This window comes from Trachypithecus francoisi, unplaced genomic scaffold (assembly GCF_009764315.1).
Source record: "Trachypithecus francoisi isolate TF-2019V2 unplaced genomic scaffold, Tfra_2.0 Lachesis_group12, whole genome shotgun sequence".
In the NCBI taxonomy this organism is placed as follows: Eukaryota; Metazoa; Chordata; class Mammalia; order Primates; family Cercopithecidae; genus Trachypithecus; species Trachypithecus francoisi.
In genome coordinates this window covers 14,949,569-14,962,966 of record NW_022681457.1, presented here as the reverse complement: position 1 = coordinate 14,962,966, position 13,398 = coordinate 14,949,569, and the positions used below count along the sequence as shown (strand labels likewise).

Here is a 13,398-nt window from a genome sequence, read left to right as displayed (position 1 = left end):
TACAAAAATTAGCCGGCATGGTGGCAGGCGCCTGTAGTCCCAACTACTCGGGAGGCTGAGGCAGGAGAATGGCGTGAACCCAGGAGGCAGAGCTTGCAGTGAGCCGAGATCGCACCACCGCACTCCAGCCTGGGCGACAGAGCAAGACTTCATCTCAAAAAAAAAAAAAAAAATTGACACCCATCTCAGTTTTTGGAAAACTATTATATAATTGGAACAACTTGGATATGTGAATCTACTTCTCCAACTATGAATTTTATGAAATTGAAAAACAGGTCAAGCATTTTGGATGAAAATGTATCATGGTAATTGAGATTTGATGTAAGTGTAAAATATACACCAGATTTTGAAGACAGCATAAAAGAATGTAACATAACTCATTTAAATACCGATGACGCCAGGCGCAGTGGCTCATGCCTGTAATCCTAGTACTTTGGGAGGCCAAGGTGGGCGGCTCACCTGAGGTCAGGAGTTTGAGACTAGCCCGGCCAACATGGCGAAATCCCATCTCTAACCAAAAATACAAAAATTAGTGGGCATGGTGGTGGGTGCCTGTAATCCCAGCTACTTGGGAGGCTGAGGCAGGAGAATCACTTGAACCCGGAAGGCAGAGGTTGCAGTGCACAGAGATTGCGCCACTGCACTCCAGCCTGGGCAACAGAGCGAAGCACTATCTCAAAAAAACAAAACAAAACAAAACAAAAAACGACGATATGTTGAAATGCTATTTTGGATACATTGGGTTAAGTAAAATATGTTAAAATGAATTTAACCTGTTTCCTTTTACTTCTCTAATGTGGCTACTAGAAAACTTGGCTGTAATCTCAGTATTTTGGGAGGCTGAGGTGGGCAGATAACTTGAGGTCATGAGTTCAAGACCAGTTTAGCCAACGTGGTGAAACCCCATCTCTACTAAAAATATAAACATTAGGCTGGGTGTGGTGGCTCATGCCTATAATCCCAGCACTTTGGGAGGCTGAGGCCAATGGATCACCTGAGGTCAGGAGTTCAAGACCAGCCTGGCCAACACAGTGAAACCCCATCTCTACTAAAAATACAAAAATTAGCTGGGCGTGATGGTGCATGCCTGTCATCCCAGCTACTTGGGAGGCTGAGATTGCAGTGAGCCAAGATTGCACCACTGCACTCCAGCCTGGGTGACAGAGCAAGACTCTGTCTCCAAAAAATAAATAAATAAATAAAATAAAAATATAAAAATTAGCTGGGCGTGATGGCTCACACCTGTAATCCCAGGACTTTGGGAGGCTGAGGCGGGTGGCCTGAGGTCGGTAGTTCGAGACCAGCCTGACCAACATGGTGAAACCCCGTCTCTACTAAAAATACAAAAATTAGCCAGGCATGGTGGCATGTGCCTGTAATCCCAGCTACTCAGGAGGCTGAGGCAAGAGAATCACTTGAACCTGGGAGGCGGAGGCTGCAGTGAGCCGAGATATTGCCACTGCACTCCAGCCTGGGTGACACAGTGAAGCTCCATCTGAAAAAAAAAAAAAGAAAAGAAAAGAAAAGAAAACTTAAAATGGCATATGTGGCTTGCATTTTGCTTCTACTGGACAGTGCTGCCCTGCAGCTCTCCCATACCATCACGTGGCTGACATGCCTGATTGCAGGGCTTAGACACTAATATGAGAGGGTAAAGAGGTGTAGTGGATATTACAGATATGGATGAATAATCTTCCCCTAAAGTTGAAAGAGCTTTCATGGAAATGCCTGGAGCCATTCAGTATAGAACCAAGTGCTCTTCCCCATGGTATATATCTCAACTTTGATGGGACAAATTATGTCAGCAGTGGGGGAGACAGTGGTAACATCCCTTGAGTATCTCCCCTTGGATCAGTCACCCTTGTCTTCAGCTTCTAAGCGAGACAGGATCTCAAAACTCTTGAAGGTTCTTGTCCAGCTCTTTCATTTCACAGATGGGAAAATAAGGCACTGTCCAAGTAACACACAGTGACAGTGGCAAAGTTGCGCTTGCTTCCCCGGCCCCTGACTTCAGACAAGGGTGTTCTCTCCAATTAAATGCTTGTTTCTCCTTATCTTGCTCCATTTTCCTATCTTGTGGCAAGAGATCAACAATCGAAATTCCAATCCTAGTTCTGACACTGATCAATGAAATAAACATGTAGGCTGGGTGTGGTGGCTCACACCTGCAATCCCATCAAGGCAGGAGGATCACTTGAGGCCAGGAGTTCAACACTAGTGTGAGCTACAAAGCTAGACTCCGTCTCTACAGAAAATTTGGTGCTGTGTACCTACAGTTCCAGCTACTCTGTAGGCGGAGGTGGGAGGATCATTTGAGCCCAGGAGTTGGAGGTGGCACTGAGCCACGATCATCCCACTGCATTCCAGCCTGGGCAACAGAGCAAGACCCTGTCTCTAAAATAATAATAATAATAATAATAGTAAAAAATATTTACGAAGCACCTATTGTATCAGTCACCTATTGTTCTAGATGCTGGGGGAACAATAGAGGACAGGCAATGGGTCAAAAGCCAATAAACAGGTAAATAAATAAGATCATTTTTGACAGTAATAATTGCTACAAGGAAACTTAACTGGCCGAAATGAATGGGGGGATGTGAGCTACTTCAGATAGGGTGGTCAGAGAGGGGAAGGCCTCCCTGAGGGGATATATGAGCTGAGATCTGACTGAACAGGAAGGCTTGAGAGTAGAACAGGAAGTTGTGAATAGGGCCTTGAAGGAAAGAGAACAGCAGGTGCAAGGGTCCCCAGGCAGGACTCAAGGTGGCCACTCAGGCATCAGAAAGAAAGTCAGGTGGGCATGATGGCTCACACGTGTAATCCCAGCACTTTGGGAGGCTGAGGCGGGTAGATCACCTGAGGTCAGGAGTTTGAGACCAGCCTGGCCAACAGGGTGAAACCCCTTCTCTACTCAACTACAAAAATTAGCCAGGTATGGTGGCACATGCTTGTCATCTCAGATACTCGGGAGGCTGAGGCAGGAGAATCGCTTGAAGCTGGGAGCAGGAGATTGAAGTGAGCGGTGATCACATCCCTGTACTCCAGGCTGCGTGACAGGGCGAGACTCCATCTCAAAAAAATAAAAAATAAAAAAAAGAAGGAAAGCCTATCAGGCTGGACAGGAGTGGGAAGGGGCAGGGAATGAGAATAAGCAAGGGCCAGACCCTCAGGGCCTCAAGCCTGCCCTCTCTGGACTTTGCTCTTTCTGTCTACAACAAAAGGAATTCTATCACTTGGATTCTCAGATCCTCCTTCTCCGTTTTTGACACTGAAGAATTCTGTAACCTGCAGCTTTCCCCCTACATGTGGCTAGCAGCCTAGAACATTCCAGGCACTGTGGTTTCTGCCTTTGCTTCATTCACTCCTGGCATATTCCCATGGTCTCGAATGCCTGGCCACCCGTTTGGTGGGCCCCTGGCTCAGTGCAGTACCCTCTATGTACACCAGAAAGCAGAGTCTCTTGGGGATACCTGAGGTGTCCATACAGAAGTGTTTGGACCACTGCAGCAGTACAGCTGCTCTTCCAAAAAGGAAGTTGCACAAAACACCAAGGCCAGAAAAGGTTACAGTTAAATGACAGGAGAAACCAAGGCCACAAAAAAAGAGAAACAGACTCTTTCCCTAAAGAAAAGAGAGAGAGAAACAGACTCCCCAGAGATCATCTGAATTGCTCAGCACCTAGAAGATGAAGGCAGTCATATCCCTTCCCAGTCACACTCACAGAGGCAGTTGCCGGGACCCAATACAAGGTTTGGAGGAGCTGTCTCTGAGGTATTCTTTCCTGCCCTTCCACACCCAGAAGGCCTCATTCCTGGTCCCTGGCTACTTCTAGAGCCCACCATGCCCAGACCTCTTACCCACCTCACCTCATTTTTGTGGGACCACCCTCCCTACATACTTTTGGAGGGCAATTATAGCAACCCATCCACTCCCCAGGAGAGATCAAGAAGTCTCCAGCTTTCTCCTACAAGCCCCCTGATCTGTCCTCCAGATGCAGACCTCCCCTTACCCAAGAATTAGGAACCAAGGTCCACAGCCATCTTAGAACCCTGGAGTCTGAGACCCCGGAGGCCTCCGCCACCCCATCAAGACTCAAAGCCCACTGCTCCTTGGGGACCTGTGTGCAGGCTTTTTCCCCCAGAGAAATGTAGACCCCGTTTCCCTCTGAGGCTCTAAAGCCCAAGAGTTCCAGCTCCCTGGGGCGCTCAGGTCTCCCTCCCCTATACTGGAGTTTAGGTACCAGTCATGGACACCTCCCCACCAGTTAGGAAACAGGACTTCTACTCCCCTCCCCTGGAGGACTAAACATCCAGTAACTCCAGTTTCTACTCCCTAGGAGACAAAGACATAGTCCCTGTTAGACTCTGGGCCACCAACTCCCTTCAGGACAGAAGGGTCTGGATGTCATGCACCATGGTTCCCAAAGAAATCAGGATTCCTGGCAGGGCACAGTGGCTCATGCCTGTAATCCTAGCAGCTTGGGAGGCCTGGGCGGGTGGATCGCCTGAGGTCAGGAATTCAAGGGCAGCCTGGCCAACAGGCTACTAAAAATACAAAAATTAGCCAGGCTTGGTGGCAGGCACCTGTAATTCCAGCTACTCGGGACGCTGAGGCAGGAGGATCGCTTGAACCTGGGAGGCGGAGGTTGCAGTGAGCCGAGATCGCGCCATTGCACTCCAGCCTGGGCAACAAGAGACTCCGTTTCAAAAAAAAAAAAAGAAATAAAAAGAAACAAAAGAAATTAGGATTCCTGTCCCCCAGACTCTTTGAATCCAGGTGATGAGAAGTCACACATCCCAGCTAGAAATCAGAGTCCACATCCCTTTCAAGCACCCAGGATTAAGCCCAGGCATTCCCTGCCAGAGTCTGGACCCTCAAGCCCCCTCCCACCTCTCACTGGGCAGGCTCAGGGGGTGCCAGCACAGCCTCAGCATCAGCCCGCATCTCATCCAGAGCCTGCAGCAGTACGCCGTGAGCCGCTCGGTAGCCCAGGCCACCTGTCGCCGCTGCGCCACCCGCAGGCCACAGGAAGGAGAGAGCACCCAGTGCTGCACCCCCAGCAGTGCCCTCGCCCGCCCAGGCGCCCAGCCTTGCTTCTACCTCGGCGCGCGTCACCGGGCCTGGGAAATGAGCGCGCGCTGCCAGTGCCCCAGGAGCCAGGCCCAGGGCACGCTCACGTCGAGCCAGTGCCGCGGGTTCCAGTCCCAGGCCCCGTCGCCACTCCGCCAGCTGACCCCGCAGAAGTGCCACGTCGCATGCCCAGCCCAGCCCTGGGAGTGGTGCCGCCGCCGCCGCCAGACTAGCCAGCAGAGCTGGCCTCCACGCCCCGGCTCGCAACGCCGCAGCCTTGGTTCGGGCAGCGCTGGGAGATGCTGGTGGCAGTGCCAGCAGCAGCGCCCCTGCCTGGGCTGTGGGGAGCGCTCGCCGCAGCCATTCGCATAGCCCTGGGAGTCCACCAGGCCGTAGGGGGAACACTGGCGGCGGTGCCTCCTCCAACACCTCCCACGTCTCGTCCTCCGGGCTTAACACGGCGGCCCGCTCTGAGTCGCCACCACCTGATTTCTTCATGCCGACAACCTGCTGCAAACCCTCGCTGCCAGCTTTCCCAGGACCTTCCCCGCTGCCTACTTTCTGCGATCCAGCGCTACATTTCTCCTTTCCCTTACTGAGTGCATTCTCCAATCCCCCTCCGCCTGCGTTCTTTAAGTTCTCGCCGTTGGGTTTCTCCATCTTGCCTTCTCCCAGACACTCCGGATCCTCGCCCTCACCGTCTGTGCGCACGCAGACAAGAGGCGCATCTGGTAGCACCAAGGCCTGGACCTGGGCCCAGTCCTTCTCAGTGGGGGCCCCAGGGGTGACGAGGATGAGGGCGTCGTAGTGCGTTGGGTGAGAGGCTGCGGCCGCGGTGGTGGCAGTGCCCGTGGGGCCCAGAGGTACAGTCCAGAGCACCACATTCGGGCGCTCTGGGGCCGGGAAGGGAGTGGGCCCCGTGGGCATCGAAGCAGGGGCAGCACCTGGGTCACCAGGATCCAATCCAAGCAGCATGTCCACCACAAGGCCCACGTCAGCCTTGCCGGCCACGGCCAGGTCTAGCCGTGCACTGCCCAGGCGCTCCAGGCCTGAGCGCACCCACGACAGCGCAGCCTCCAGGCCGCCGGTCTCAAAGGCCTCACGCACAGCCTCCAGCTCTGCTGCACCCAGCACCTCGAAGCCATCCTGGGCCGGGGGCAGGAGCCTGTGGGGACAAGAAGGGTCAGGGTCAAAGGCAGAAGAGGGGCTGGGTGACATGGACTGGGCTATGAATGACAAGGGCGGAGCTTTCCTAACGATCCCAGAATGGGGCAGGGATAGGAAAGGGAAGGGCCAGACTGATGGCATGGCAAATAGAAACCAGATGGGGAGGGGCCATGATGATATGGGCGGGGCTTCAAGCAATAATGGAGTCTTGATTATCGGACAGGTGGACTTAAGGTCAGGTTTCCCACCCTAGCCTAAAATGGGGATTGGGATAAGACTTCCGTGGAATAGTGTTTGGGGGCGGGGCTTTTCCAAGGGTCGGCTGGGCTGGGTGGGGCAAAGTTCACAGAGGGTGGGGCCTAGAACAAAGAATCCAACTGTATTGTGGCCTAAACACAAGTCCAGCACTATTTGAGACAGACAAGGTCGCCAAGGCACTCTTTTCAGAGGCTGGGCCTAAGGAGGGTCAGTGAGGGGAGAAATTTCATCTACTAGTTCTTACCAAGGGGGAGTGGCTAAGGTGACTCCCCGCCAGGTGAAGCTAAGGAAAAAAGATGATAGTGTACTGGGACAAGGGACTGTCCCTCTCTGAGCCTCGTTTTAAAGTCTGTAAAATGAGGAGGCTGGCAGGTGGTAGAGCAAATTCAGGAGGTAGCCAGCAAGTGGGCATAGAAACGAGAGGGAGCTGGAGAAAGGAGGTGGATGAGGATGCCCCAAGATAATAAAGCTCATTGCTGGTGTGGCTTTAGGTCACTTGAAAACCAAACTGATGGTGGGGAGGGCTCAAGGATTAGAGTTTTCAGGTAAAACCTTCCAGGGTGCTGGGCAGAATGTCTCACGCCTATAATCCCAGCACTTTGGGAGGCCAAGGAAGGCGCATCACCTTGCTTGGGGCAGGGCCCAGAAAAAGGAGCCTCAGGGCCCCAGCAGTAAAGTGTTAAGATTTTCCCTTTTAATCCTAGGGCTTTGGGAAGCCTGGGTGGGGGCATGGCTTGAGGCCAGGAATTTAAGACCAGCCTGGGGAAACAGTGAGATCCTGTTTTGCAGCCTGTCCTATTAGCTACTCTGGAGGCTAAGGCAGGAGAATCATTTGAGTCCAGGAGGTGGAGGCCCTCAGTGAGCTAGGATCGTGGCACTGCACTCCAGCCTGGGCGACAGAGTGAGACCCTGTCTCAAAAAAAAAAGGCCGGGTGTGGGGGTTCACGCCTGTAATCCTAGCACTTTGGGAAGCTGAGGCGGGAGTATTGCTTAAGGCCAGGAGTTCAAATTCAACCTAGTCAACGTAAAGAGACCCTGACCCTCCGGGAAAAAAAATAATAATAATAGAGCTAAGCCTTGCCCCAAACTCACTGGGGGAGGGATCTCATGGACCTCAAATAGGACCTAGGTGTGTAGGGTCTCAACACAGGGACCAAGCCAGAAAGCACTCACCTCCGCAGCGCTTCTGCCTGGTTCTGCAGCGCCGCCCGGAGGCGCTCTAGCTCCTCGCAGCCATCGCTGCTGCCGCAGTTCGCCGGTAGCACAAACAGATCCGCAGCTCCCAACCCCGCGCTGTTCAGCAGAGCTGCTGTCTGATCACGGGCCTGGGCTGCAGTCTGTGAATCCCCAGGACGGAGGTTCCGCACAGCCAGCAGCGGGGTCCCTCGGGCCAGAGCGGCCCGCGCTGCCTCTCCCAGGGCTGCAGCCAAGGGTTCCCCGTTCCCCTCGGGTCCGGGCAGCACCAGTACCAGCACGTTGGCTTCCGCCGCCCAGGGCCCCGGCGCCGCGGGTGGGCAGCTCAGCTCGCCCAGAAAAAGGCCTGGGCCCGCAGCTCTTAGGCTGGGGACCCCGGAGTCCGGCCGTCCCTCGGGGGCCTCGAGCGTCTCCACATCCTTGTCGCACAGCGATGCGATCAGCGCGGACTTCCCCAAGCCAGGAGGCCCCAGGAACAAGGCGGTCACGTCACCCTGCGGCGGAGGCATGGCTGGAAAGCAACGGGTGGAGAAGACCTGGGTCAGGGAGCACCTAGCCTTTTCCTTTCCTAGCCGCCCCACTCGGAACCCAGGCCTCAGTCCTCCCCCCGGTCCCCTTCGGTTCTTGAGTGTCACTCTCCAGGACCTAAAAAATCCAGAGCCCAGACCCTATTCCCCAGGGATTCCAGGCGTCCTGTCTGTCCGCCCTCTTTCTAGATGGAAACGTTTCCCTTTCTGCTTCAAATACTCTGAAATCAGGCGCGGTGGCTCATGCCTTAAATCCCAGTGCTTTGGGAGGCCGAGGCGGGAGGATCGCTTGAGGCCAGGAATTCGAAACCAGCTTGGTCAACATGTGGGACTCTGGTAGAGTCTCCGTCTCTACAAAAAATAAAATTTAGCCGGGCCATGGTGGCGTGCGCCGGTAGCCCCAGCTACTCGGAAGGCCGCGGCGGGAGGATCGCTTGAGCCCAGGAGTTGGAGGCTGCAGTGGGCAGTGATCACACCATCGCACTCCAGCCCAGGCGACAGAGCAAGACACTCTCTCAAAAATAAATAAATAAAAATAAAACCTCAGAAATCTGCCTTCCAGTCCCTCCCCCCTCGGACACATTGTTATTTTTAACCTTCCCCTTCCCCCGTCCACATCACCAACCGAGCAAAAAGCCGACCCACGGGAGAGCGCAGTCGGTGGCGGTGGCTCAGGAGCTGAGAAGCCCGACCCCTGGGCCGCAGCGGACGCAGGCCGAAGAGGCCAGGGCGCAGTGATTTAGAGATGCCGGGATGCGTCCCAGTAGCTTTAACCTGACGTCACTCCCTCTTCCAAGGGGGTGTGTCTTGGAAGCGAGACCGCAGAGACCCAGCCCTTCACAGCGCCTGCGCAGAACGGCCGAAGTGCTCACGCCCCTCTTCGGCGGCCTCGGGGCCTCGAACAATGAAGGAGTCAACGCGCCTGCGCGCCACGAGCACCTACCCAGACATGCGCAAAAAGCTTCGGTACCTATGCCGCGGGAGGCTGAACGTCATCATAACGCACCATAGTGCAGAGAAGGACCCCTCCCGTTATTTTGAGGACCGGACTGGTGCGACTATACTACTGCCGGATGGCAAATCCGGGATCTCGGCTCCGAGAGGCTCATCTGGCAAAAGGGCGCGGAAACCACGGGGTCCCTGAGACTGAGTGGGCCCTATCCCACGTCTCTCTGGGTGGCGGCGCTGTAGCGAGCGACTGACAGGCGCAGCGAAAGGCAGCCCTCTGCTGTACTGAGGAAAACTGAGGCCTGGGAGCAGGAACCTGTAGGCAGCGCTTGAGGGTAGCGGGATAGCAGCTGCTAGTGCGCGTGGGAGGCGGGGGCTCTGGGCGGAACAAAAATCACAGGATGTCAGAGGATGTTTCCCGGGAAGAACTGGGATAAAGGGTGGGTATCACTATCTGCCTCAAGACACTTGAGACTGGGATGACGCTGGTGTCAAAGATCAAGACTCCCACGCCGAGTTCAGGGAGTTAGTTTGATGCAGCAGGTCAATAGGTCACACCAGTGAAAAGACTCTGAGTCCCAAACCCAGGAAGTCTTTTTGGGAGGTCTGAAGCTTCTCTTAGCAAGAACTCCATCAATTAGAGTTCAAGGAGATAGTATGTCGTAGGGGTCAAAGGCAGGCAAGGAGAGCCTCTGGCGATGTCAAAGGTCATAGACTTAGGGTGCCCTCTAAGACTGGTAACAGATGAACAGCTTCACTCATGCACGCTCCTCTCCTGACTAGAAGGGTCCCAACACCATGGAGGACCCGAACCCTGAAGAGAACATGAAGCAGCAGGATTCACCCAAGGAGAGAAGTCCCCAGAGCCCAGGAGGCAACATCTGTGAGTACACATGGCTGGCTGGCTAGAGGAGGGTGGGGTGCAGGAGCTGATGCTAAGAAGATCTCTGTGGCACTTCACTGTCATAGGCGCCAGAGTTTTGCCTGTTGAGAGGGGCTGTAATGGTCCCTGAGCTGCCCTAGCAGGAAGTGCATCTCCTCACACCGGCTTATGTGGCCAGAGTACTCACCCTCCTCTGGCCACATAAGCAGGATTGCAATGCTTATGCATTCAGAGGGATAGGGTGGCTTCCAAGAGATGCTTGGGTTCGAGATGTGGCTGGGAATGGTTCTATTGGGAGAAGAGCCCCCAAGATTTAGGTCCCAACTCTGCCCTAGACTTTCAGTGCAACTTGGGCCTTGGTTTCCCTGACTGTCAAAAGAGGGTGGCACTACCCACCTCACAGGGTGGTTATGGGATTAACTGCAGCAAAGGGGAAAGCTAGGGGTTAATGATGGTAGCCAGTTTGCCATGTAATAGCAACACCTCCTGCTGTTTTATTATGAGCTAGGTGTATTTATTCTCATATTATGAATGATTTTAACATTCATTATCTCATTCAGTCCTTCTAGTAATAGGCCCTTTAAACTGGGAACTGAGGCAGAGAGAGGTATTTGTAACAAGAGCTGTAGTCTCAATGCCCTTGAGCCTGAGACTACCAGAAACACACGTGCAGTTGAACACGTTGGGTTTATTTCTCACTGCAATGAAGAACACACACCATGGGGGAACTGTGGGGTGTCTCACTAAGAGTGGTAAAAACGACATAGGATTTGGGCTTGTGGGTGGTGATTTTGGGGAATGTGCGAGCAACATTGTTTTGCTGTGGATTGGATGCTACCAGGAAGCAGGGGCAATTCTGTGATTGGCTATCGTAACAAATCTTATCCAGAAGGAGGAAGGAAGAAGGCAAGGCTCAAGCTCTGACTGATAAAGCAGCAGCAGACATTCACATTAGCCAGGATAGGAGGATGTTTGGTCATTTTTCTGCTTGGACAGCATTCATATTTTGTCTGTGATCAGACATTATTATGATGTAGTCTTGTCGATTCATTCTAGTCACAGCATGACCTTGTCGGTCCTTGATATTCTGTGAAAATTTATGTTCAACAGAACACCAAAGTCTAGCTGTGAGTACCAGGCCAGATCCTGGATGTCGGGCTGGATTTCTCTGTTATCATTAGTCATAATTGCAAATGACTGTACAGCAATTCATTTATTCCTTCCAACAGTCCTATGGAGTAGATACTGTTATTAGCCCATTTTCCAGATAAGGAAACTGGTGTAATTGCCTAGGAAGTGGTGGAGCTGAGATTCAATCCCAGGCAGTCTGGCCCCAAAGGCTGTGCTGTAATCACCATACCCCTCTGTTGGGCAGGCTGACTCTCTGGGTTCCAACCCCGGCCCCACCATTTCCTTTCCTAGCCTCATGACTATGGGCAACTTGCCTAACCTCTTTGAATCTGTTTGCTCATCCGTAAAATAGGTCCAAGAACAGTTCTCCTGTTTGGTTGTCCAGCATTAGCATAGAACCTAGCACATTGGCCGGGCGCGGTGGCTCAAGCCTGTAATCCCAGCACTTTGGGAGGCCGAGACGGGCGGATCACGAGGTCAGGAGATCGAGACCATCCTGGCTAACACGGTGAAACCCCGTCTCTACTAAAATACAAAAAAAAACTAGCCGGGCGAGGTGGCGGGCGCCTGTAGTCCCAGCTACTGGGGAGGCTGAGGCAGGAGAATGGCGTAAACCCGGGAGGCGGAGCTTGCAGTGAGCTGAGATCCGGCCACTGCACTCCAGTCCGGGCGACAGAGCGAGACTCCGCCTCAAAAAAAAAAAAAAAAAGAACCTAGCACATAGCACACTCAATGTTAATTGTTGGTATGATTCTGGGGTTCAGGAGAGGTCCTGGAGACTCCTGCTGGCCTCCCCTGACCTCTCCGCACATCCCTCAGGCCACCTGGGGGCCCCGAAGTGCACCCGCTGCCTCATCACCTTCGCAGATTCCAAGTTCCAGGAGCGTCACATGAAGCGGGAGCACCCAGCGGACTTCGTGGCCCAGAAGCTGCAGGGGGTCCTTTTCATCTGCTTCACCTGCGCCCGCTCCTTCCCCTCCTCCAAAGCCTTAATCACCCACCAGCGCAGCCACGGTCCAGCCGCCAAGCCCACCCCACTGGTTGCAGCCACTACTGCCCAGCCCACCTTCCCTTGTCCTGACTGTGGCAAGACCTTTGGGCAGGCTGCTTCTCTGAGGCGGCACCGCCAGATGCATGAGGCCCGTGCCCCTCCTGGCACCTTCGCCTGTACAGAGTGCGGTCAGGACTTTGCTCAGGAAGCAGGGCTGCATCAACACTACATTCGGCATGCCCGAGGGGAGCTCTGAGTGCAGCTTAAGCGTCTCCGTGGTGACAGGTGGCTCTGTGGCCGGTACGACTCACCCATGATATGGGGTGCAGGAATTCCGGGGGCCCTGAGGGATTTGCTTCCCTCTCCTGGGAAGGCAGAGGGCTCCTAATAAAGAGGACCTAGAAGATTCTCATTGAGAGCTTCAGTCTTTGGAGGACCCAGGACCTTCGTGAGACAGTGAAATCAGACAATAATGAGATCTTTCGTTAAAAAAAAAAATGGGAATGGAGTGCAGGAGAGAAATGGGTTGTGTCTCCCTTATTCCCAGTTAAACACCTAGCTGCAGACTGTGTCATCACCCTTCATTCTTCCCAGATGGATGCCATGGGCGATGGGAGCAAATTGCCCTGGACCTTTGCCTGAATGGGGGCAGGGAAGGTGAGGTGTTGCTGGCCTGTAATGCCACCGGATGAGTTCCAGATGTGGAGCAACTTGGGCTTTTGGGGAAGGGGCAGCACAGTTGGGAGCTGGACCCCAATTGAGTGGAGGTGGCAATTGGAGTCCTTGTGTCTCTTTCCCACCCTCTGCCAACCTCACTCAGAGGGGCCATGGCACTAGATGGCACTAGTCCCCCGATAATTTATGTCTCGTTTAAATAATTTTGTATATCATTCTGGTCATGAAATATTTTTTCATATGTGTAGGTGAAATGGTATGAATAAGCTAACAGGAATAGTATCTAAAAACAGAAAACATCCATATTAAAATGTCTAAACAGGGAGCTCTGGCTTTTGAGTGGGAATTTCCAGAGAACATAAGGGTGTGGGCAGGTGGGGGAACTCAGGCCAGAGTTGGCCTCGCTTTGTGGGGAAACTGGTTTGGAATCAAACAGAGATACCTTCTGTTTCGGGTTTTATTTGGCCAACACTGGGAGATTTCCCATTAAGATCCTATTTTCAGCTCTCTTGAAAGGCCCAACCTAGGGTGACATTGTCAGCAGGGGCAGGGCA

The 13,398-nt window shown here is 53.4% G+C and overlaps 2 protein-coding genes across 6 annotated transcripts; one reads left to right on the top strand and one right to left on the bottom strand.

The window, feature by feature from the left end:
• Positions 1–4,619: 4,619 nt before the first annotated feature.
• On the bottom strand, positions 4,620–9,122 carry IRGQ (immunity related GTPase Q). 2 transcript variants are annotated; one of them, XM_033224879.1, is made up of 3 exons: positions 8,842–9,122; positions 7,669–8,200; positions 4,620–6,235 (listed from the first exon to the last, which is right to left on the bottom strand). In XM_033224879.1, exons 2-3 carry the CDS (start codon positions 8,196–8,198, stop codon positions 4,894–4,896), a joined length of 1,872 nt encoding a protein of 623 aa, XP_033080770.1. In that variant the 5' UTR covers positions 8,199–8,200; positions 8,842–9,122; the 3' UTR covers positions 4,620–4,893. The 2 variants fall into 2 exon arrangements, with proteins under 2 accessions (XP_033080770.1, XP_033080771.1); XM_033224880.1 differs by having other exon boundaries at positions 8,862–9,122.
• Positions 9,123–9,265: 143 nt separating this feature from the next.
• Positions 9,266–13,169, top strand: ZNF576 (zinc finger protein 576). Of its 4 annotated transcripts, none has more exons than XM_033224878.1 (3): positions 9,266–9,482; positions 9,951–10,047; positions 11,998–13,169. In XM_033224878.1, exons 2-3 carry the CDS (start codon positions 9,963–9,965, stop codon positions 12,423–12,425), a joined length of 513 nt encoding a protein of 170 aa, XP_033080769.1. In that variant the 5' UTR covers positions 9,266–9,482; positions 9,951–9,962; the 3' UTR covers positions 12,426–13,169. The 4 variants fall into 4 exon arrangements, with proteins under 4 accessions (XP_033080769.1, XP_033080768.1, XP_033080767.1 ...); XM_033224877.1 differs by having other exon boundaries at positions 9,948–10,047; XM_033224876.1 differs by having other exon boundaries at positions 9,266–9,604.
• The last annotated feature ends 229 nt before the right edge of the window (positions 13,170–13,398 follow it).